The sequence below is a fragment of the Prosopis cineraria genome, unplaced genomic scaffold (genome assembly GCF_029017545.1).
Source record: "Prosopis cineraria cultivar Desert tree isolate PC_DT_omini unplaced genomic scaffold, ASM2901754v1 PC3, whole genome shotgun sequence".
NCBI lineage: Eukaryota > Viridiplantae > Streptophyta > Magnoliopsida > Fabales > Fabaceae > Prosopis > Prosopis cineraria.
This window is the reverse complement of record NW_026555334.1, coordinates 5,598,168-5,620,365: the sequence shown is the minus strand read 5'-3', so window position 1 is coordinate 5,620,365 and position 22,198 is coordinate 5,598,168. Positions and strand designations below refer to the sequence as shown.

The window sequence follows — 22,198 nt, the reverse complement described above, 5'->3', positions numbered from 1 at the left end:
TAAGTGTGATTTTAATATTAGGGAAATTTATAATTGCACTGTATAAATTAGATAAATATTCAAAAGAGTATCTTCTTAAATTGGCCTTCTTTTGGATTGACAAATTAATGCTTGTTGGAGAAATAAATTTATCAAATACTCTTATTGAATAGGAGTTCTTAGACTAATAAATTTGAAGTCACATAAACAAAAGAGACTGTAGATGATGGGATTGACTTGTAGGGAGATCAATTAAAAAATAATTAGATCAGGAGTTAGGAAAAAAAATTCATTGCAATTAATTAATTCTAACATAGTCTCTACATTTAGTATTATAAGATATTGTTTTAAAAATATTATGTTAAATAATATAAGGCATTTTGAATATTTTAAGGTGTAATTAATAAAGTTTTTTCAGACCTAACCTTAGTTATGAGTGTAGCTAATAGGTTTTTTTATTGAAATAACCTATTAAATAAGAATGAATATATAAAAAGTATGTAATTTTAAAGACAATTAATTAACTCATTAGAGATATAATTTGATTAAAAAACTTTATAATATTAAGTTGGGGGAGTATGAGTTAATGAGATTAAGGGCAAGACATAAAGTTTTATGTTTTATTAGGTTCATTAACAATTATTTATTTATTTTTATTCTATTGCTCGGTATTCTTGATAGCTTAGGATTATTATTACCATATCCTGTTCGGATTAATCCAAATCCCTGCTATAAAAATGATAGGATAGAGTTCATTCATTGAAGCAATTTAAGTTTTTTTTTTTTTCAAAGAAATATGATGGAATTGGGTTTACACCAAATCACCAGCAACCTCTTTTGATGAAAACAAAAGAACCATTCTTTCATTTTTTTCCCCAAATATAGGGTCGTTTGTTAATCGTTAAAAATAGCCTTTGCTTGGACTCGCCTTGTAATGTGGAGCACCTTTTATTAAATTATATTTGAATGTCACTAAATATTAAGATTGCAATTCAACCAGTTAAGACAGTGGTTTAAAAAAATCGTGATTGAATGAGGTCAATCTGATTATAATTAAACTAATATAATTTAAAATGCAAATCTTACAAGCTATTCTCTCCATCTCTATATATAAGATATTTTTAAAAGAACCACATAAACCAATAAAAATTCGTTATCTAATTAAAAACACAACAACATTTCAAATTTACTCCTAATTATTGTAAATAAAAAATAATTTTTTTTCAAAAAAACTTAATGAAAGTATTTATATTTTTTTTCTTTCTAATTTAATAAGGGTATAATAATTCATTCATTAAAAAATATGTTAACAACCTCTTGTATTTAGGGACAAAAAAAATTCTAAAAGATTTCTTATATATAGAGATGAAGGGAGTATTTTCTCTGATCCTATTTATAAATTACTTTTAACATGTTTTATCATAATTAAGAAAAACCTTAAACGTTATTAACTTTATTTTAAAATTTAATAATTTTTTAACTTTACCCTTACTAAATATTCTTATATCTTAGTACTGCTATTGTTATGTAAAGGATTTAATAAGTGCAAAAATATAAAGAGGAGTGTTGGAAATTGTGTCCTATAAATGGGATCAAGTTTTTTTCTCTATCTACCCTATAATTAAAATTAGAGGAGTATTAATTTTATCTTTGTTTTTTAACTCAAAAGTCAAAATAATATCCCTTTAGGCTAGCAATTTTTAGAAAAATATATAAAATTTAATTCAATCAACTTATCCAAACTTCTTTGATCAGACCATTAATAGATTACTAACTTAGTTAATTGGTCAACTTGGGTTAGGTTTTATTAATAACATCAATTTACGTGAGCGCTAGAGGGAGCAATATGTAATGGTACCTTATTACAGGACCCGATCCATCGGCCTAAACTACCTACTAATCGGATTTTATGGTGGCTTCCACGTAGAATTATTCCCGCCTTTTTTTTTATACGCGCGTTAGTCTTCTGGAATCTCCACCTCTCGTCGCCGCCGTTGCACCGCCATCGTTGGGGTCGTTGTTGCTCACCTTTTGTCTCCGTATGCTTACTCTCACCTTGTCGCACTTCACATTTTTATTTCAGGCCAAAAAGAAAAAAGAAAAAAACTAAATGGTAAGCTTGTTTTACTCGCCGGCTTTGGGCGTTTAAAATCTATAGGATTTGGACTGACTTTTCGCACCTTGCTTTCTTCTTGACCTCTCGTAAATATTTACTCAAAACTCATTCCAGTTTCTGTATTTTATTTTCCCCAATCGATATTGGAGTTGGGACTTTTATATCTTAGCCATATGAACACAAGATGTTTGTTAAATTACCTCAATGGGCTTAATGTACTTCTTATCAAGTTACTTCTTTGTGTTCCTGTCGTATTATATTGAAGGTTCATGATTTTATTCTGCAGTCTGAGAACTTGTCTTGAAGCGGAAAGGAATGTCTTGTACCACCAACTTTGGGGCTTCTTTGAATCTTCACAGTGGAATTTCCAGGCCGTTTATGTTCAGACAAGCCTGTATTTTCCAAAAGTCTTCTGCTTTCTTTTTTGAGCCCTTCAAGTTGAGCTCCACCACTCAGAGTATTTTCCCAGCTACACGTCATTTTAGTGGCTCACAGACATTTCGTCGCTTTTTCAAATGTGCTGTTGCGGATTCGGAGCCATCAGCTTCTGTTGGTGATGGCACAAGCGATTCTCGTAAGCATTGCAGTGTATACTTTATTAACTTCATCTTTTCCTTTGTTATGATTTATGAGTCTAAGATTGACATAGTACATTTGTGTTGTATATACTTGTAAACTTCATTTCATTTCATTTTTTGCTCTTTTATTACTTTCGTTCATGCCATAGAAGAAAGGCTGGTTGTTCTTGTCATTGGTGGAGGGGGACGTGAACATGCTCTCTGCTATGCCTTGCAACGATCACCATCTGTTGATGCTGTACTTTGCGCTCCAGGCAATGCAGGAATTTCTAAGTCAGGAAACGCCACTTGCATTTCCGACCTTGACGTCTATGATGGAGCTGCAGTAATCTCATTTTGCCGTAAGCAGGGTGTGGGTCTAGTTGTAGTGGGACCTGAAGCTCCACTAGTTTCGGGCATTGCAAATGATTTAGTCAAGGCTGGAATCCCAACTTTTGGCCCATCTGCAGAAGCTGCTGCTTTGGAAGGTTCAAAGAATTTCATGAAGCATTTGTGTGACAAATATAGAATTCCAACTGCCAAGGTTCGTCTGCTCAATTCTAATTCTGAATCTCAGTAAGTACATCAATGATCAGTTCTCGTTCTATTGGGACGAGACTGCTTGTCTGTGCATACATCCCAGGTAGTACATATGTTCTCCCCTGGGAAATTCATAATGTACGAATTAGCAAGAGAATTGTTTAACTGTAGTGGGTGTTTGTTTTCCTGACATAAATATTCTATACAATTGTTTACCCATGTTTTTTCAGGATGTTGTTATTTAAAAATAGGATAATAATTTGACGATTTTTGTGTATGGTGACCAGTGAAGCCCTCATCTTTTACCATTGTTTTTTTTTTTTTAAAACTCAGTTCCATGTGTATGATGCTCCGTTCTAACTCAGTGCCTCTTTTTTCTTTCTTTTTTTTTAAAATGTCATCTTGCAGCCCTTACTTTGCTTATTCTAACGAATCATGAGCCTGTTAGTGCAGTACAAAACATTTACAGACCCACATGCTGCCAAGCTATATATTAAAGAACAAGGAGCACCGATTGTAATCAAAGCAGATGGATTGGCTGCAGGAAAAGGAGTTACTGTTGCCACGACGCTGGAACAGGCCTATGAAGCTGTTGATTCAATGTTGGTGAAGGGTGAGTTTGGTTCTGCTGGTTGTCGTGTCATTGTGGAGGAATTTCTAGAAGGAGAGGAGGTATCTTTCTTTGCATTGGTTGATGGAGAAAACGCAATTTCACTAGAATCTGCCCAAGACCATAAGCGGGTTGGTGATGGCGATACAGGGCCAAACACTGGTGGCATGGGCGCATACTCTCCAGCCCCTATTCTAACCAAGGAACTTCAGACTATAGTAATGGATTCTATTATCATCCCTACAGTAAAAGGAATGTCAGCTGAAGGCTGCAAGTTTGTTGGGGTTCTGTATGCTGGGCTTATGATTGAAAAGAAGTCTGGCTTGCCTAAACTAATTGAGTACAATGTGCGTTTCGGAGACCCAGAATGCCAGGTCAGTTATGTTAAGATGCTTGACTGTGGTAAGTGTGTTTTCTAGTTATAACTTTCTCTACCCCTTCAAGTGACCAACAGCATGGCTTAAGACATACTATATTAGTAATAAACAGGGCACTAGATATCCCATTTTTTCCCCCTAACCCCCAACTGATGGATTTAGAAATTAGAAGGATACGTTGATCTTTCCATTTTTTAATTCAAAGGGTTCTTTTTTTTTCTTTTTTCTTTTTAAATACATAAGGTTCTACAAGCTTTGGCCTTTGAGTCATGATTCTGTTGATACCTTGCTAATATATTGATTGTTATCCTCCTTGGATTGGCCAACTTTCAAATGGAGGTCATACTCTTTCAAAGCCTATATCTTTTACATTATGTTTAAAAAGGGGATATTGGGGGGGATGGAAAAGGATGAGAAGTTTTCTGTGAAACTATTTTCTTGTTTAGAAATTTTTGGCAAGGAGGGAAAATAAATAAAGATTTTGAAGTAATCCTACAAAATCTCAAAGCGCACACTTCTTTGTATTTTTACTTTCATCTAATTTGAAGAATTTTTTATGGGAAAGTTTCCACACAGTTTTCCTTTCCTTTTCTTTGGGATTATTCCTTTCTCCCCTTTTGCTAAATACACCCATACTCATGTATTCATTCACTAATATCCTGTTTTCCCGGTCACGAGTTCGCTGGTATTTACTGGGATCTAAGACTGGTTGATAACTCAGACAGAGGCACAACTGCAAAACTATTACATCTTTGTTCATTCAGTTGATTGTTTTGAAAGATTGATTAGAACAAGTCAATATTAACTAATATGTTTTCCTTAACCCTCTTTGCCAACTTAAATAGGTGTTGATGGTCCGTTTGGAGTCTGATCTGGCACAAGTTCTACTTGCAGCCTGCAGAGGAGAGTTAAATGGAGTGTCATTGAAGTGGTCTCCAGGATCTGCCATGGTTGTGGTAATGGCAAGTAAGGGATATCCTGGATCCTATGAGAAGGGAACATTAATTCAAAACCTTGAAGAAGCTGAGAATGCTGCTCCCAGCATCAAGATTTTCCATGCTGGAACTGCTTTTGATTCTGAGGGCAGATTTATCGCCACCGGAGGGCGTGTTCTTGGGGTCACTGCTAAGGGAAACAATCTTGAAGAGGCGCGAGACCGGGCTTATCGAGCCGTCGAGGAGATTTACTGGCCGGAGGGTTTCTACCGGCGAGATATAGGGTGGAGAGCCCTTCCAAAGAAATCATATGCTACCAAGGATAAGCTGCTTTGAAGAATCAGGCTCCTTTAGATGATCAGTTTTGTAATTTTCTTTTTGCAGCGAAACTTGGCCTAAAAGTTCTTGTAGGTATTTGCTGCTTCTCCAATAATATGATTATAATATGTGAAGTCCCATCGTGTAATATTGGATTATGAAAAATGTAACATTAACATGTGTTGTATATTTATTGGAGAACTTGATAGCAATTACCTTTTTTTTCCCCTTGAAAGAGGTAGCAAATACTCCATTTTTTTTATATTATAAAATATTTTTAAATAAAATTTAATATATTAATAAATTTTATTAAAACATTTAATAATTTTATCTTTTTAAAATAAAAATATAAATTTTAAAAAATATCTATCATTAAATATATTGTAAAGGGTAAGAAGGAAAATTAATTATAAAGAAAGAAGGATAATATTATAATTTATAAATTTAATAAAATATTAATCTATCTAAAGTTTTTTATATTTTAAAATAGAAAATTTTTTTAAAAATATTTTATAATTTAGGATGGAAAAGTATCTAATACCTATGATTTGTCTTTTATTTATTTATTTTATTGTGATAAATTTTTTTTTTTTTACCAACGATAAAATTAGTTATTTAGGTAAGAGTTGCATGAGAACAATTCACATTTTGGGCGTCAAATGCTTGGTACACAGAGAGTTTTTGGTGTATCATTTTACCAGAGAGAGCAACCTAAAAGTTAGTGTCACTTAAAAAATAATCCACATAATTATATGGTATTAGGCTAAATTATGGGAGTTAAAAACGTTTACAATATTATATCTTTTATATATAACTGAAGGCTAAATTTCATTAAATTGAATTTTAGATCTATACATACAACTCTTGACCTTTAAACTCTTTTTTTTTTTTTTTTGGGGTCTCCTATTGATCTCCAGAACTTAACGAAATTTCTTTCCTAAATTTTAAAATTAATTTAGATGATTTTATGTTGCCGGATAATTTATTATTTCATTAATTGGATAATTGAATGTGATACATTCTTCATCAATGATAATAAATCTCTTCAAAGCTCGGATTACATAAGTGCAAATAGCCTGATAGTGATAACATCAAATTCTGACGATCAAACAACAAACTAACTAATATTAATTAATTTCTGGCAAAAAAAATATTAATTAATGAGAAGATATTTATATGGACCAATTTAGAAATTTTGACACTACTGTCAAATTTTTAAAATTAAGAAAATGCATGTATGAATTGAATATGACCTAAGTGGATCTGTTTTCATTCATGAACAGTGTATCTTACTTGAATTTTCATATTTTATTACATATAAATTTAACATCTACAATTTGTACCATGAAAAGAAAATAACTTTACAAAACCTCATGTATGTAAGTAGAGAACTTCAGATTGTCCCTCAGAATGTTTTAGATATTGAGAATGAACCTCCTAGAAGAAACTAGACTAAGAGCCTCAAGAGGACAAAATTGATTGAAAATCCTGGCGGCCTGATAATGAAATGACTCCAAACTTTTCCTTTTTGTTTTTCTTTTTTTAAAATTCGAAAAACATGAGTTTGATAATGTTTTGACTTGATAAGTTCTTCTTCGTTTTTTAATTTCTCAAAATGAATATGTCGCCCGTTTCATTTGTTTTGAAGTATTAGTAGACATAATTTGAATTAAAAATAACGAGAGTAAAATGAAGTGATTTTAATGATATCATAGTGCTTAACTACTTGAATCAATAGTCATTACAACTTTTTTTATTACATGTCTTTTATAATTAAAAGTAATTTTATTCGAAATATAATTAAATACTAAATACAAATATAATGTAATAAATTAATGTTTAAATTTTTATTATGAGAGAAGTATTTATATTTAATAATCAACTGTTTCTCTAACATGATTGTTTCTAACAAGAAAACATATGTTAGTGATAAAAAAAAGTCATCACAATTATAATATTATAATTTAAATGGTTTAAATGAAAATTAAACTTCACTTATTTGAATTTAATACTCCTGTTATCTCAAATTATAAAATAATTTAGATTAAATTTAACGTTTCAAAATATAAAATATTTTGATAAAAATAAAGTTTTATTAATAATAGTTTTTAAATATTATTCTTTATATATATCTCTCACTTTGATATTCTTTCTTAAATTGAGTATTAAATAAAGAACATTTTAAAACTTTCATATTTTTATTTCAAAAAAGTAAAGTTGTAAAGTATATTTGATAAATTTTATTGATATGTATAATTTTATTTAAAATATCTTATAAATTAGGATGAAAGAAATATTTAATAAATATTAATATAAGACAAAGTTAGAGTAATTGATATTTTTTTCAATTTACCTCTTATCTACTTATTTATTTATTTTTAAATTTTTAAACAATAATTTATTATGATTATTAATTATAGAAAAGGATAGATTCAGAAAGTTACATTTTTTTTGACAACTTATACATACAAAGTATTTAAATTTATCTTGTATTAAATAATAAAATGAGTATAAGAAATTAAAAAAAAAACACCTCCATTTGGATCAAAAAAAAACTGAACCTAACTTGATATTACTATATAAACCAATATTATCAATACCAAACTCAAAATTCAATTCAAATAAATTTTCAACAATAAAAAATCAAATACTTAATAATTATTTAAAAATAAATTAAAAATAATTGAGAGAAAAAAATAGGAAAAATGACAAAAAAATTCATTTAAATTAAGTAAATGACAGATTGGTTTCATGAAATGGTATAATTCTCTTGAAGTGCCTTGAGATCTTCTTGTCAATAGAGAATAAAATGAAATGACCAAATTTTCCTCAAAGTTAACAAAAATCCCAACCCTCACTGAGAAACTTGCAAAATTTTCTAGTTCATCTCATGGGTTCTCAGGTTCTTCATTCACACCTTAATTCATGGTATTCTTTTGGTCCTTCTCCCTCTCCTTCTTGTGTTCCTTTTTTTTTTTTTTTACTTCTATACATGGATTATTTGTTTTGTTTGGCTGCTGTGTATGGGTATATATAAGCAAACATTTCTTGTTGCGTTTGCTGTACATGGGTAAACTTTCTCTCCTCCTATATGTGATAGTTAAAATTGATATGGGTTATTGTATGTAAATAATTGAGGTCTTTATTTTTTTCTCCATACTTGAAGTTAAAAAATGTGGGTCCTTATGTTTATTTAGAGGGTACTGATAAATTATAATTTCTTGTTGCATAGTTGTGAATTTAGAAACAAAACTTATTAATATTGGAACCAAAGTTGTGAATGAAGACTTGTAAATTTTAACTCTGATACATGTTTATAGGGTTGTATAAAAAACAGGACGGCACTGGACTTCACCCTAACCCGAAGTCTGGTCTCTTTCATGAAAAGAACTAAGTTAAGCAACCCGTAGTCCAATCTTGTCCAGTAATAACCCGAAGATTAACAGGACCGAACTTAGTCTATAAGACTAGAAGACTGGTCTTGTCAGTCCAGTACTCACTTAGCTTTTTTTCCTCTTTTTATTCTATAAGATGCAATAATCCATTCCAACATAATAGACTCAATTAAGATAGTAAAAACCACTTATAATAATAATAAATTCATAATAATTTCCAACAATAAGAAAAAAATATTTCTATCATAGTCCAAATGATTTAAATTTATAACTTTAACAAAAACAGTACTCAACAAAATTCAACAATACTATATTACAACAACAATTTAGAAACAGACTTAACAAATCTTCATACAATCATCTCCTTAGCATCAATTACACTTCAAACAGTTATCAAAAATAAATTAATTATAATAAAAAAATTAATAGGACTGGATTGGACAAAGTGGTCCGGATGCTGGTCTCCTGTCCAGTCCAACCCGAAGAAATAGTCTGGTCTTTTTAGTCTTTTTGGTCCTAAAGGACTAGCGACTATACAGATTGAACGACTAAGACCATCTCGGGTTGGATTGGACCAAATAAGACCGAAAGACTTTTGCACAGCCCTACATGTTTAGACTTGTACACCAGGACTTGCGAATGGCTAATAAATATTGTGAATTTAAAGACAAAAATTGTTAACCCAGGAACAAAAGTTGTGAATGGAGATTTGTGAATTTTCAAGTTTGATGCTTGTTTAAATTTGTACACCAAGACTTGTGAATGACTAATAAATTGTTGCGAATTTAGGAGACAAAAGTTATTAGCTTGAGAACTAACGTTGTGAATGGAGACTTGCGAATTTTCAACTGTGATACTTGTCTGAACTTGCACATTAGGATTTATAAATGGCTAATAAATTATTGTAAATTTAAGAAAAAAACTTATTAATATTGAAACTAAAGTTGTGAATGGAGATTTGTGAATTTTCAACTTTAATGTATGTTTGGGCAAAAGTGTCATTTTTTTTATCTTTTTAATGATAAAAAAATTTCAAGAGACTCTAAAAAAATTATATCATTTTATAAAATTAATATATCATTTATTTAATTTAAATGAATTTTTCTGTCATTTTTCAAAAAAAATATGTGAAAAATAAAAAATAAACACGATCATAGGGCAAACTGGAAAAAATAAAAAATGAGGACAATAATATGATCTGCCAACATGAACGGAAATCTAAGGTGCGGGAACGAAGAGAAAATTCTGCCCGCAAAATCCAACGGGTAAGCGAGAGATGATTCTAGACTCCGTCCCCACTCGGTCTTCCTACATAACCCTCATCCTCTCTTCCAAAACCCTCTCCAATTTTCTTCTACATTCCGTCTCTGCAACTTCAATCCTCAACCTCAATTGATCCTCTTAGCTTCATTCTTTCACCTGTCTCTATCTGAATTCTCTCTAATCCAAATATGGCCTCATCAAGTGCTCAAATTCACGGTTTTGGAACCTCCCCATCATTTGCTTCTTCATTGAAGAAGCCTACTTGCTCTCATTCCAGAACTCTCTTTCTGGGTCAGAAGCTCAGCGATTCATCTTCTCTTCTTGGGTTCCCTCGCTCGGCATTTCTCAAGCTAAAGAGCAATACCATCACCAGGAGGAGGTATAGTGTGGGACCGGTGAGGGTTGTCAATGAGAAAGTCGTGGGTATTGACTTGGGGACCACGAATTCCGCCGTCGCCGCCATGGAAGGCGGGAAGCCCACCATCATAACCAACGCCGAGGGTCAGAGGACGACGCCCTCCGTCGTGGCTTATACAAAGACCGGTGATAGGCTTGTTGGGCAGATTGCGAAGCGTCAGGCCGTCGTGAACCCAGAGAATACCTTCTTTTCGGTGAAGAGATTCATTGGCAGAAAGATGTCTGAGGTGGACGAAGAATCGAAGCAGGTTTCGTACAGAGTGGTGAGGGATGAAAATGGGAATGTGAAACTTGAGTGCCCTGCCATAGGAAAGCAGTTCGCAGCTGAAGAAATTTCAGCTCAGGTGCTTTAAATGATTGATTTCGCTGTTCCAAGTGCATTTTAGTAGCTTTGGAGAATTTATAGACTCGATTTAACGAGTTAGGCTAATAATAGTTCAATAATTGGGTTGATTTATGCTAATCTCTTATAAATCTCTATTCAGGTGTTGAGGAAGCTTGTGGATGATGCTTCAAAGTTTTTGAATGATAAAGTGACAAAGGCTGTAGTTACAGTTCCCGCATACTTCAATGATTCTCAAAGGACTGCCACGAAGGATGCTGGTCGAATTGCTGGTTTAGAAGTTCTTCGTATTATTAATGAACCAACTGCTGCTTCGTTGGCGTATGGCTTTGAGAAGAAGAACAATGAAACTATTTTGGTATTTGACCTTGGAGGTGGTACTTTTGATGTATCAGGTATTAAAAGCTTTTCCACTTAATCCTTAACTCAAAGTTGTACTGGCTAGGTATATTATTGTGCATTGTCTATATCAGCATTTATAGCTTTATCAATACTTTGAGGCATGTAGGCGGATTGATTGATTTGTATTTACCGTCATATCAGTACTTGAGGTCGGCGATGGAGTGTTTGAAGTGCTTTCAACCTCTGGGGATACACATTTGGGTGGTGATGACTTTGACAAGGTTGCAGCTCTTTCTAACTTCTCAATGTTATAATGTGGGTAATGCTTTAGTTAAGATCTCTTAGCTAAACTATCTCATATCATCTTCTCTTGTTGTAGAGAGTTGTTGATTGGTTGGCTACCAATTTCAAGAGAGATGAAGGTATAGACCTTTTGAAAGACAAACAAGCTCTTCAACGACTCACTGAGACAGCTGAGAAAGCAAAAATGGAACTTTCATCCTTGACTCAAACCAACATCAGGTGAATATGACTTTATAAACATGCATCGAAGATTTTCTAAACTTTATTAATACACTAGCTGTTTGTATTGGTGCATTGGACACCCAATTGGAATTGTCTGTGCAGTGTTCTATGTGAACCACTCAACTTTAGTGCATGTATTTTATAACTTTCTCTGGTCTCGTTACTTTGAACCTGGGAAGCTAATTGATATGAATGAAGTGTATATCCATACATTTGTGCTTCATTTTTTTAGCATTTTACGCCCTAGTCAAATTTGCTTGTTGAGTTTTATGTAAACCACTGAACTTCAAATGTGTATATTTTCAGTTTGCCATTTATAACTGCTACACAGGATGGCCCCAAGCATATCGAAACAACCCTTACAAGGGTTAAGTTTGAGGAACTGTGTTCAGACCTTCTTGACAGGTAATACCTGAATCTATTGTTCTCTATCAATATTCATTTTATTTGTTATAAAGAAGCCACACTATTTTTAACGTGTAGGGCCTACATCTAGTCTAGTTATTATAAAATTACATGCTGATGTTATTTGCTGTCTCCTTTTTGGCTCTTTAGAAAGCTATTGGAACCATTCGTGTGTAATAACTTTTTGAATTGTGTTTCAGGCTCAAGACACCAGTTGAAAACGCATTGAGGGATGCAAAACTCTCCTTTAACGATATTGATGAGGTGATTCTTGTTGGTGGGTCAACACGAATTCCGGCTGTTCAGGAACTTGTAAAGAAGTTGACTGGAAAGGACCCAAATGTCACTGTCAATCCAGATGAAGTAGTTGCTCTTGGAGCTGCAGTGCAGGTGGGCATTTAAGTAGCTTTCCTTCAAAAATAGTTCCCCAGCAAATTTGGTTCATCCTTAACTAGATGACAAAATTGTTTGTTTTTTAGATAGTTTGTCATGTTATTGATCCATAGTAATATTAAATCTTGGTTGATTATAGGCTGGAGTTTTGGCTGGAGATGTTAGTGATATCGTGTTGTTGGATGTAACTCCATTGTCTCTGGGCCTGGAAACTCTTGGCGGTGTGATGACAAAAATCATTCCCCGAAACACAACGCTACCAACCTCGAAGTCAGAAGTCTTCTCAACAGCTGCTGATGGACAAACTAGTGTAGAGATCAATGTCCTTCAGGGTGAGAGAGAATTTGTTAGGGACAATAAATCCCTTGGTAGCTTCCGGTTGGATGGAATCCCTCCTGCACCTCGTGGGGTTCCTCAAATTGAGGTGAAATTCGACATTGATGCCAACGGTATTCTCTCAGTCACTGCTGTAGACAAGGGCACAGGGAAGAAGCAAGATATTACTATTACTGGTGCTAGCACTTTGCCCAATGATGAGGTACATGCTACTTCTATCCTATATTCATTATGTGTCTATTTTGATTGGAAGTTGCATTTTAATGGTGTTCTGATCAAGCAACTTCTGATCAATCGGTCTTCAAGTACTGAACTTGATTAATACGGTCACTGAAATGCAGGTGGATAGGATGGTGAAGGAGGCAGAGAGGTTCGCGAAGGAGGACAAAGAGAAGAGAGATGCCATCGACACGAAGAACCAGGCAGATTCTGTGGTATACCAGACAGAGAAGCAGTTGAAAGAACTGGGAGACAAGGTTCCTGGCCCTGTGAAAGAGAAGGTTGAAGTTAAACTAGGAGAGCTTAAAGGTGCAATTTCTGGTGGTTCTACACAAGCCATCAAGGATGCCATGGCTGCCCTCAATCAGGAGGTCATGCAACTTGGTCAGTCCCTATACAGCCAGCCTGGATCCGCGGGGGCTGGTCCAGGTCCGACACCACCTGGTGGTGAGTCTGGCCCTTCTGAATCCTCCGGCAAGGGACCTGATGGTGATGTGATCGATGCCGATTTTACTGACTCAAATGAGTAAGCATAGGCTAACTGAGTTTTTTCCCTCAGTTTTGGGGGGGAGCCAGTAGTTAAGTTTTGCCAATGGAGTGAAAGAATGTTCTCATAACTCTCAATGAGATTAGAAGGACTTCATAGATGCTCAAGATGAAGGTATGATATGTAGGCTGAAAATGTAGTTATAGATTTCTTGGTTTTTTTTTTTTTACTAGTATATATTATTATCACAATAATACCAAACGATTATTGAGTGGTGATTCTAGAATATTCCAGCTATAACTCATCCTCAATTTTTTTTCCAGTAGCAATAATCAAGTGCTCTTCGTTAGGAAAACATATTAGTATATTTTTAGTTGTTTGAAGACTCTTCATAATTATCAAGTGATTTACTGTTCATTATTCGGAATAAGAATAATTATATTCACGTGCTTGAAGATTGAATTTTTACCATGGCCTCGAATGCTGATATGTAACTATTATATCCATTTTGGAAATTATACATTTATACCCAACATTGACTTCTGCTAGGTTCCAGCTTTCCTGATTTTTTTTTTCTTGGGGAAATATATTTTTGTTCCTTTAGTTTTGACTTGAATGGAATTCATTGTCCAAACTTTGACTCATTGCAATTTAAATTTATAGTTTCTAAACAAAGAGTCAAATTATTAATTTTTCTCGTTATTCTTCTGATGTAATTTCACGACTCAGCTTGCGGTTACCGAATTTCACACAACAATCCATTCTTTTTTGTTTTATTGTTCTTAGTTCTAGCCTCTGCGTATTGATATTTTCCTGCTTCTATGTGATATATAAAATTACAAATATTAAAAAACTTCCGTGTTCTAATTTTAATGAAATTCAATAAAATATTCCCATCACTTTTGGCATAGGACGCAGGAACATTCGGACGTTACATTGTTAGTGAAGTGTTTACTAAACTTGGTTAAATATTTAAATATCAAGTCAAAGTATTGTAATCTTAATATGGCCGAAAACGAAAATATAATCTTAATTTCATATACAATCTACAAAAACAGCCAAATTAGGAGCATATTGATACGATTACAAATGTACATCAAATAATATGAACGTATATACAAATAAAATGGCTGTCTCCGCATATATCCACATGGCAGAGAAATTCCATCTATCATTGGTATAAAATTTCATCCCTTGCCACTTGGATCCGTTATTTTTCAACAAAAATGTGTACGAACTTTAATGTCAAACTTACAATCAAGTACATAGCATTGCAGGATGGATTGAGAGGGCAGAGGCTCAACATGTTGCCCCTTCCTAATAGAAACGTGCATTTATGATTATCTATGACTTATAGGAAGACTATTAGCTCTTTCAAGAGCACAATGATTATGGCATCCAACTCTAGAGCAGCCCTTATTCCTTCTATTGTGATTGCTTGTAGTGTGGTGAGGACTGCCATCATTCCATTGAATGAGGTGAGAACAGCTTTCCCAACCCAAAACCAGCTTCTGGAACTTAAGGATGGTCTAATTCACGTATAGTTGCTGTGTGGATGATGGTGCTGGTGAGGTTTATGGCTGTAATGTTGATGATCATAACCACGCAGTTGAAAACAAGAACCACCATTGCCACTACTTTTACCATATGGTTGGGTTGTGATTGGTGGGTTTGCCTATCTCTCTAGGCATCATGACTATCAAATTACTGCAAGAATCACAAAAGGAATTTGATTCGTGATCCATGGTTTCAATGATATGACTGACCTTCTAGGAAGTAGGATTTTGGGTATGAGCAAGCATAAGGAGAGATAAATTACTTGAGAAGATTGAGCCTCGTCATTGAGCTTGTTTGAATGATGCTGTGTGATCTCCGTTTGGTTCTTTAATAAGGGTGATTGAGAAGGAAACAGGAAAGCTCGAAACAACAAAGCTCCTCCAATTTTATAATAGTCATACTCATTGAACATGTGCTTAAGATCTTCATTTGATCTAACTGAGAAAGGATTTGTAGAATAGATGAATATTATATGTGGTGTAACCTGCCAGGAATATTACAACAATATATATAAGGCAACACGTAACCCTAGAATATAGAAAGAGAGCCACGTATGTACATGAAAGAATAATAAAATACAATAAGACAAAAAGAAGCTTGATCTGGACAGATAAAGCATTATAAAGTTGTTTGGGCCCTTTTACTACTATTGGACTTATATTTAGTGGGTTTAATCTTCTTTTGAACTTTAGTCTTAACATTCCTGCCCAAACTTGAGTGTGGTGACTTCACGAGACCAAGTTTGGTTCTGAAAGTCCAAAACTTTGAATGAGTCAAAGCTTTAGTAAAAAGGTCTGCTATTTGATTAGATGATGCGACATAGCAGACTGACAACTGTTTCTCAAGTACTTGGTCACAGATGTAATGCACGTCCAATTCAATATGTTTTAAACAAGCGTGGAAGACTAGATTTGAGGCTAAAGCTGATGTACTTAGGTTATCACACAAGGCAATAGATGGTTGCTTTAGACGAAGACCAATCTCACCGGCAAACAAATGAACCTATGCAAGCTCAAATGCAAGATCAAAAAGTGCTCTATATTCTGACTCAGCGCTGGATCTTGCAACAACCTTTTGTTTCTTCATTGACCAAGAGACCAGTGAGTCATCGAGAAACACATAATAGCCACCGATAGAATGTCGATCATCTAAACATACAGCCCAATCAACATCGGAAAAACCTTGTAAGGTAAGATGATTACTAGGTTTAATATGTAATGATAGATCTAATGTTCCCCTGAGATATCGAAATACCCTCTTTAAGGCTTGCCAATGAACAGCTGTCGGAGCACTAAGGAACTAACTTAATTTGTTGACAGTAAAAATAATATCAGGTCTTGTTGTCACAAGATACTAAAGCAACCCAATTGCTTGCCTATATACTTTAGAATTTTTTAGAAGATTACCATCATCCTTAGATAAATATCTATTCACAACCATGGGAGTTAGGACATCAGTACAGTAAGTCATACTAAATTGACTAAGTAAGGTTTCAATATATCTCGCTTGCTTGAGATATAATCCAGTATTATCCTTGTAGGCCTCAATTCCTAAAAAATAATTAAGTTGCCCAAGATCCTTTAGAGCAAATAAGGAATTCAATTTTTCAACAAAGAGCTCAAGAAGAGTAGATGAATTGCTAGTAACAATGATATCATCAACATATATAAGAACAAACATCACCTTAGAATTTTCTTTCTAGAAAAACAGAAGGAATCACATCGTGAGTGTATGAACTTTCAGTCCAAGAGAGTTAACCTCAATCTATCAAACCAAGCTCTAAGAGCTTGTTTGAGACCATAAATAGCCTTTTGTAGAGAACAAACATGGTTAGGATATCTAGGATTTACGAATCCTTCAAGTTGCTTCATTAACACGTCTTCTTTTAAAATTCCATTTAGGAATGCATTATTAATATCCATCTGTCTAATTGGCCAGTCAAATGTAATAGCAACAGTAAGAACAAACTTTAGAGTGGTAGTCTTAAGAACAGGGTTGAATGTCTCATCAAAATCAATTCCTGGAAGTTGTTGGAATCCCTTAGCAATAAGTCTTGCTCTATGCTTTGAGGTTGAGTCATCAGGATTCAATTTGTGTTTAAACACCCATCTACAATCAACAACAATTTTATTCTTAAAATAAGGGACCAATTTCTAGATTTGGTTTTTCATAAGAGCATTAAACTCTTCTTCCATAACCTTTTTCCAAACATTAGACTTTAAAGCTTCGTTGACACTAGAAGATTCTAGTGTTGGATTATTTTCTGTGATTACCATACCAACATAGGGTAGGTTTGGCTTATAAATTTTAGCTTTACTCCTTGTCACCATTTGATGTTGATTGCCATGTCCAGTAACCTATTCAGGTTCAGTAGATTTGGGTTCTTGCATCTAAATAGTGTTAGATGAATTTAAAATTTTTGCAATTGTTAGTTCCTCTATATGTTCAAGATTGTGGTGCTCATCATGTTGTACCGTCACATTTGTAGGAATATTAGATTGGGGTGTAACAAGAACAAATGAAATTGGTTGAGATTGTGACTGAGATGCACTAGAGATAGGGACATCAAATTCTTTAGCTGGACAAGTGTTGGAAGCAAAAATATTGAGGGATTTAAAAAAACTCCTAAAGATGTACTTCTTCAATAAGTGAGTTCTTCTTGTTGATAAATCCAGTCTCAAAAGGAAAATCTTTCTCATTAAAACAACATGCCTTGAAATGTACACTTTTTCAGTAGAACTAAGACATTTGTAGCCCTTGTGAGAATTGCTATATCGCAAAAAAAACACATTTTGTAGTTTTAAATTGTAATTTATGCTGATTATAAGGTCTTAGACATGGATAACATGCAGATCCAAAAACCTTAAATTGTTCATAATCAGGATATTTACAGAAAAGCCTAGTATAAGGTGACGTCCAGCTTAAAACCAAAGTAGGTAATCTGTTAATTAGCTCAGTTGCTATATGAAAAGCCTCCCTCCAATAAAACAAAGGCATCTTGGCTTGAGCTAAAAGAGTAAGTCCCATTTCAACTATATGTCTATGCTTCCTTTCTGCCCTTCCATTTTGAGGTAAGTATGAGGACATGAGTATCTAAAATGAATTCCAGCTTCGTGCAACAGCTTTGAGAAACTATAATATTCACCATCCTAATCGCTTTGTACTATTTTGATCTATTCGTCAAACTATTTTTCAACAAATTTTTTGTAATTGAGTAAATATAGGCAAAGCTTCATCCTTGGTTTTCAAAGGATAAATCCAAGAATAGCAACTAAAATCATCAATAAACAACTTCATTCAAAGAAGGCAAGGGTGAGGGACCCTATAGATTAGTATGAATTAATTTAAGAGGTTTGGTGGCATGAGAAGTAGACAACTTAAAAGGAAGAGAATGAGATTTCCTAAATTTGCAAGATTCACAAAAAACAACCTCTTTTGAAATAGACTTCAAATTACAATAATTGATAATCTTGTTTAGCACTCTATCACTAGGATGTCCAAGTTTACAATGCCATAAAATTCTACTACTAGTAATACTAGACTTAAATACTAAATTAATAGCTTCTTCTTCAGCACTAAATACTTGTTCTACATCACCATTCTTGTTTTGAGTATCATCAACTTGAAACATGCCACTAACTAGAAGTCCTTGCAACATTACTGCCCTTGTTGCTTAATCCTTCACAGAGAAACCCTTAGAGTTAAAAATCATATCAGCATCATTGTCTAAAGCCATTTTATAAACACTTAACAAATTTTTCTTAATTCCGAGTGAATAAAGAATGTTGTTAGGTCTAATCTTCTTGTTAGGGACATTTTGAATACTATTTGATCCAACCTTTTCAATAGTAAGTTTATCACCATTACTAATAATTAGATTAACATTGCCATTAGGTTCAACAATATTTTCAAGACGAGCTGCATCATTAATCACATGAGTAGTAGCTCCATTATTCAAATACCAAGCATCATCATTCACAACTTTAGGAGTGGCCATAAAGGCAGCATTAAAATTAATGTTTGAAGTAGAATTTCCATACCCATTAAATTTTTAAGCACTTAGTTTCACAAAAGTATGATCATACCTATAGAAACAAGTATCAACCGTGTGTCCAAATTTTTCACAAAGTTGACATTGAGGTTTGTCACCATTTTTGGCACCATGATTACCATTACCTTGTCCTCATCCTCGTTGAGAACGATTGTTTCTGCCTCTACGCTATGAGCCTCTAGTGGAATTACGATTCTTAACCTGAACATAGTTAGCAAAATAAGCAAAAACAGAATTAGGGACATGAGAATATTGGTTGAGTTGCTCCATGCGACATTCAAAAGTAAGAAGTGCTAATCGAAACCAATGTTTTAAAACCCGGACTAGACATTGAACCAGAAAGAGCAACGGGTCACAGTTTTTATGGTTTAACCAGTTAGACCGGCAGTCAAATCGGTGACATAAAAATTAATTAAAAATAAAATTTATATGCGCAATTATATAAATAAAACATTAATTTGTTAATGGTGCTTGGGATCTTGACTCTAAAAGCTAAATGTTTGGATTGTTGGAGCTAGAGGTAGAGGCATGTTAGTACAAGCTTGTGATCTCAAAGGAAAATGTTAGAGCTGGAGGCATGCCGTCATGTCATGACTCACAAACTTTCGATCTTGATGCTAAAGGTTAGATCTTTAGAGTTGGAGGCAGATGTTGGAGGAGAAGTTAGAGATTGAGTTTGGGCCATGAAGGAGAGATTAGAGATTAGAGAAGAGAAGAAAAGATAGAATTAGTGATTAGAGAAAAAATTGTGAATCTAAGCAACTCAGCCTAAATTTCTTTTTTTAAATTTTTTTGAATTTGAACCGGATGACCCGGGTCCGATTTTCAGGTCAATGTCGGTTCTCTCAAACGGTCAGTTCAATCCGGGTCAACTCGGGTCAAAGGTCAGATTGGTTCAATTGTTTGAACTATACCGTTTTGTTCAGCGAGTGACGGTCGGACCGCCCGGTCCGATCCGATTTTCACAACATTGATTGAAACTCAATCCAGCTAAAAGTTTCAGCAGAAAGGGAGAGTTGAACTACTATTGTATTATATTCTGCATCCAAGCCAACTAATGCTTGAATGATCAAATCAAATAAGGAATAGGACTACCTGCAATGGAGAGTTGCTCAGAAATATTTTTCAGATAAGCAAGGTAGGCAGTCATAGTTAAAGACCCTTTTCGTGTATGTTAAAGCTCAACACGCAAGAGTAGAACACGTGCCTTAGTTTAAGCACCTGCTAGTTCTTTAGCTGCAATTCATAAGCCAGCTGAACTTGATATATGGGTCATCTCAGAGGAAATCTCGAGAGACATAGTATTAAGCAACCACCCAAACAAAATCTAATCTGTAGAAACCTATTCCTTAAATTCTGGGTTGACTTTAGTGGTATTTTTAATAGTAATAAACTGAGGTGGACATGGTTTTGAACCATTAACAAACCCCTTAAGTTTGTACCTTTTAATAATGGGTAGCACATGCATTTGCAACACAAGATAGTTGGTTTTGTCTAACTTGACAGAACAAGCTTGAGTAAATGAACTATTAGCTCCATTAATCTTGGGCAAGACAGTAGCAACTAACAGAGAAGAAGAAACCGAGCCTAGATTAGAACCAGTACCCACATATGAAGACTGATCCATGGCTGTAAACCTTACCGTGCTCTGATACCAAGAAAGGATTTGTAGAATAGATGAATATTATATGTGGCGTAACCTACCGAGAATATTACAACAATATATATATATATATATATAGGGCAACACGCAACCCTAGAATATAGAAAGAGAGCCACGTATGTACATGAAGGAATAATAAAATACAATAAGACAAAAAGAAGCTTGATCTGGACTGATAAAGCATTATAAAATTGCCTGGGCCTTTTTACTACTATTGGACTTATATTTAGTGGGCTTAATCTTCTTTTGGACTTTAGTCTTAACAAATTGAAACCAGGGCATCAAGATCATGGATGATACTTGAGGACCATATCACTGTCAATTAGAGCAGTGACCACCTGCATCAACTCTGAAATGTAGACAACATAGTGCATAAGCAAAAGTATTAGTCTTAAAGACAATGTCTAACTGTTTCATGCATAAGTCATATTACCTAAACTAGTATTACTAATTCAAAGTTTAAAATTACATTTTTGGTCACAGTTACAATAACCGGAACCCTATCCTAAGATGGAGTCCTTATTTAGTTGATTCTCAACAGATATTGTGTATTGCTTTTATATTCAAGATTGATTTATTACCCTTCTCAAGAATATTAAATTTCTAACTAGACCACGTTGCAAGATATTAAAAACTGCATCAAGTATTGAATCGGTCAAAATAATAGTTCAAGGATCAGTGATCCCCCTTTCATGAAGTGGTTTCAAACCAATTATAATTAAAATAATTTAATTTAATTAAACTATTCATACATAACACTAAAAAGCATAATATTTAAATAAAAAAGGCATTAACCAATAATAAACAGAACATTCATGTATAAACCACACACAATTCAACAAAAGAAAAAAATAGTTACTAGTGCACAAATTTGATAGGCTACTTTTTTTTTTTTTTTGGGCACAACAATGTGGTTTTAGGCTCAACAAGAAAAAAAAATTAATCATTTGATCCTTATAGTTTTGATTTAATTATAACTTAATTCCTGAAGTTTTGACTCAATTATAAATCAGTCCCTGAACTTTATTCCTTATAATTTAATCCTTAAAATTTCAACTTCTTAAATATTGATTTTTATATTTTAAAAAATAAAATTATAAAAATTAAGAATATTTTAAACAATGTCTAAGTATTATATACATTTTTTATGAGATGTTTTTTCTTTTTTTGAAAAAAAAATGTAATAACAAAACAATGCAGGCGTGGGTATGGGAAGCAAAAAAGAAGCGGATTGAGAAAAATATTTATATTCATAAAAGCAAATGGATATATAAAGGAGAATGTGGAAATTATATAATAAAAGTTAGAAAAATAGCAAATAAAAATAAATTGTAAAGTTGAAAACCATTTTTGTGGTTGTGTCTCCAAAT

General features: G+C 33.6%; 2 protein-coding genes across 5 annotated transcripts; both read left to right on the top strand.

Moving 5' to 3' along the window:
- Positions 1-1,834: 1,834 nt before the first annotated feature.
- Positions 1,835-5,658, top strand: LOC129306533 (phosphoribosylamine--glycine ligase). Of its 4 annotated transcripts, none has more exons than XM_054947184.1 (5): positions 1,835-2,018; positions 2,382-2,669; positions 2,928-3,196; positions 3,646-4,176; positions 5,025-5,658. In XM_054947184.1, the coding sequence occupies exons 2-5, from the start codon at positions 2,411-2,413 to the stop codon at positions 5,448-5,450; spliced, it is 1,485 nt and encodes a 494-aa protein (XP_054803159.1). In that variant the 5' UTR covers positions 1,835-2,018; positions 2,382-2,410; the 3' UTR covers positions 5,451-5,658. The 4 variants fall into 4 exon arrangements, with proteins under 4 accessions (XP_054803159.1, XP_054803158.1, XP_054803156.1 ...); XM_054947183.1 differs by having other exon boundaries at positions 2,826-3,196; XM_054947181.1 differs by having other exon boundaries at positions 2,823-3,196.
- A 4,413-nt stretch (positions 5,659-10,071) lies between these two features.
- Positions 10,072-14,025, top strand: LOC129306970 (stromal 70 kDa heat shock-related protein, chloroplastic-like). The gene is made up of 8 exons (XM_054947803.1): positions 10,072-10,851; positions 10,993-11,245; positions 11,394-11,473; positions 11,572-11,714; positions 12,024-12,122; positions 12,323-12,512; positions 12,655-13,053; positions 13,193-14,025. Exons 1-8 carry the CDS (start codon positions 10,279-10,281, stop codon positions 13,598-13,600), a joined length of 2,145 nt encoding a protein of 714 aa, XP_054803778.1. The 5' UTR covers positions 10,072-10,278; the 3' UTR covers positions 13,601-14,025.
- The last annotated feature ends 8,173 nt before the right edge of the window (positions 14,026-22,198 follow it).